The 2,077-nt window shown below is 43.8% G+C and overlaps 1 protein-coding gene across 1 annotated transcript in view; it reads left to right on the top strand.

The window, feature by feature from the left end:
- LOC106876109 (kanadaptin) overlaps positions 1–627 on the top strand; it is a 26,172-nt gene extending 25,545 nt beyond the window's left edge. The window contains exon 8 of the mRNA XM_014924518.2: positions 434–627. Coding sequence (XP_014780004.1) covers positions 434–627 — 194 coding nt within the window. The remainder of the gene's footprint in view (positions 1–433) is intronic.
- Positions 628–2,077: the final 1,450 nt, after the last annotated feature.

Below are 2,077 nucleotides of genomic sequence, written 5' to 3'. Positions count from 1 at the left end.
ATGTGGTTACATGGATGTGGTATGCAAGTACATACTAATAGGTCATGGGTTCAAATACAGTATTCATATCCACACATGCACACAGATACACACACTACACACTTGCACTATATACACATCACACACACACACACACACACACACACACACACAAACACTCAGACACACACACACACACACACACACACAAACACTCAGGCACACACACACACACACACACACACACACACAATAGCAGATATTTTAAAGGTAACCACTTCATAATGTACCTCCAGTCTCTCCCAGTCTCACCCTAGAAATGAAGGCGGTGCTCCTGCATGGTCACACTCCAATGACTAACAAGTGAGATAAAACAATTTACGGTTTCCTATAAAGTCTAAATACTATTGTTAATATCGTTGCTGATGTTGTTCTTGTTCTGCTTTTTGGTCAGATGCGGAAGCAGCAGAAAGCAACGAGGACTTGGATGCCCTCGACGCCTACATGAACTCAATCAAATCTGGGATGATGGATACGAAAACCCGACTAAAGCTGAAGCGCCGTTTGTTGGAACTGCGACCTCAGGAGCAGCGACTTCGGAAGCTGATGAATATCGCGAAACCCGTCTCTTTTGAATGTCTCAAGTAAGGGATCCTGATCTGAGGGACTTTATTCTGTTTTATGTGGTGGTGACACGGAAAAGGCACCATACTGGTGACATGTAGAAGGTAACTGTGTTGGTGACACCTAAAAGGCACCCATCATTCAGGTAGTCATGTTAAACCAGGGCATGGGATTAATCTTGCCATGTACCCATGTATGGGTATCACAGGTTTTAGTTGATTATATCTGTTCCAGTACTTTGCCTGCTGACTTGGGGCTTGGCTCATGAACCCTTTTTAGTACCAACCCACCTGAGCCCACCACTGCTGGTTCTATGACACAAACTTACTGTCTTAAAGTGATCTTACTTATAATCTTCCATCAAAATTTTATGCTAATTTGTTCCTCACTCCAGCTTAATAATGAGAAAGTTATTTTAATAAATTCTTCATTATTTTAAGAAGTAATTGAAACAAAGGCACAGTTGTGGCTGTGTGGTGAGAAGCTTGCTTCCCAACCACATGGTTCTGGGTTCAGTCCAAGTGTGTGACACCCCTGGGAGGTGTCTTCTACAATAATTTTGGGGCTACTAAAGCCTTGTGAATGAATTTGGTAGACAAAAACTGAAAGAAGCCTGTCATATATATGTATGTGTGTGTGTGTGTGTGTGTCCTCTACCACTGCTTGATAGCTGGTGTTGCTGTGGTGTTTACTTCCCCATAACTTAGCGGTTCAGCAAAAGGGACCAGGTTTCAAAAGACACAAAGTAAGTGCTGGGGGTCAATTCATACGACTAAAACTTCTTCAAGGCAGTGCCCCAGCATGGCCGCAGTCTAATGACTGAAACAAGTAAAGGAAAAGATAAAAGATATATGTAGTGTGTGTGTGTGTGTGCGTGTGTATCATCATCATCATTATCATCATTTAACGTCTGCTTTCCATGCTGGCATGGGTTAGACAGTTTGACAGGAGCTGGCTGGGTGGAAGACTGAACCAAGCTCCAGTGTCTGTTTTGGCATGCTTTTTATGGCTCGTTGTCCTTCCCAATGCCAACCACCTCGTAGAATGTTGAAGATGAACGGCACTGCTTGGGTTTCTCTCAGTTTCCATCTACTAAATCTACTCACTAGCAGTTGGTCAGCCCAGGGCTATCACAGAACACACTAGGTCAAGGTGTCGTGCAATGAGACTGCAGCCAGAAACACATGGTTGGGAAGCAAGCTTCTTAATCCTACATCTGCACCTATAGGTAGATCGATATCCTCTCTGCTCGTTACAAGGTCTTACTCTCTTTACTCTTTTACTGGTTTCAGTCATTTGACTGTGGCCATGCTGGAGCACTGCCTTTAGTCGAGCACATCGACCCCAGGACTTATTCTTTGTAAGCCTAGTACTTATTCTATCAGTTACTTTTGCCGAACCACTAAGTTACGGGGACGTAAACACACCAGCATCGGTTGTCAAGTGATGCTGGGGCGACAAACACAGACACACA

This window comes from Octopus bimaculoides, chromosome 25, assembly GCF_001194135.2.
Source record: "Octopus bimaculoides isolate UCB-OBI-ISO-001 chromosome 25, ASM119413v2, whole genome shotgun sequence".
Classification (NCBI taxonomy): Eukaryota; Metazoa; Mollusca; class Cephalopoda; order Octopoda; family Octopodidae; genus Octopus; species Octopus bimaculoides.
This window is presented reverse-complemented; position numbering and strand designations above follow the sequence as displayed.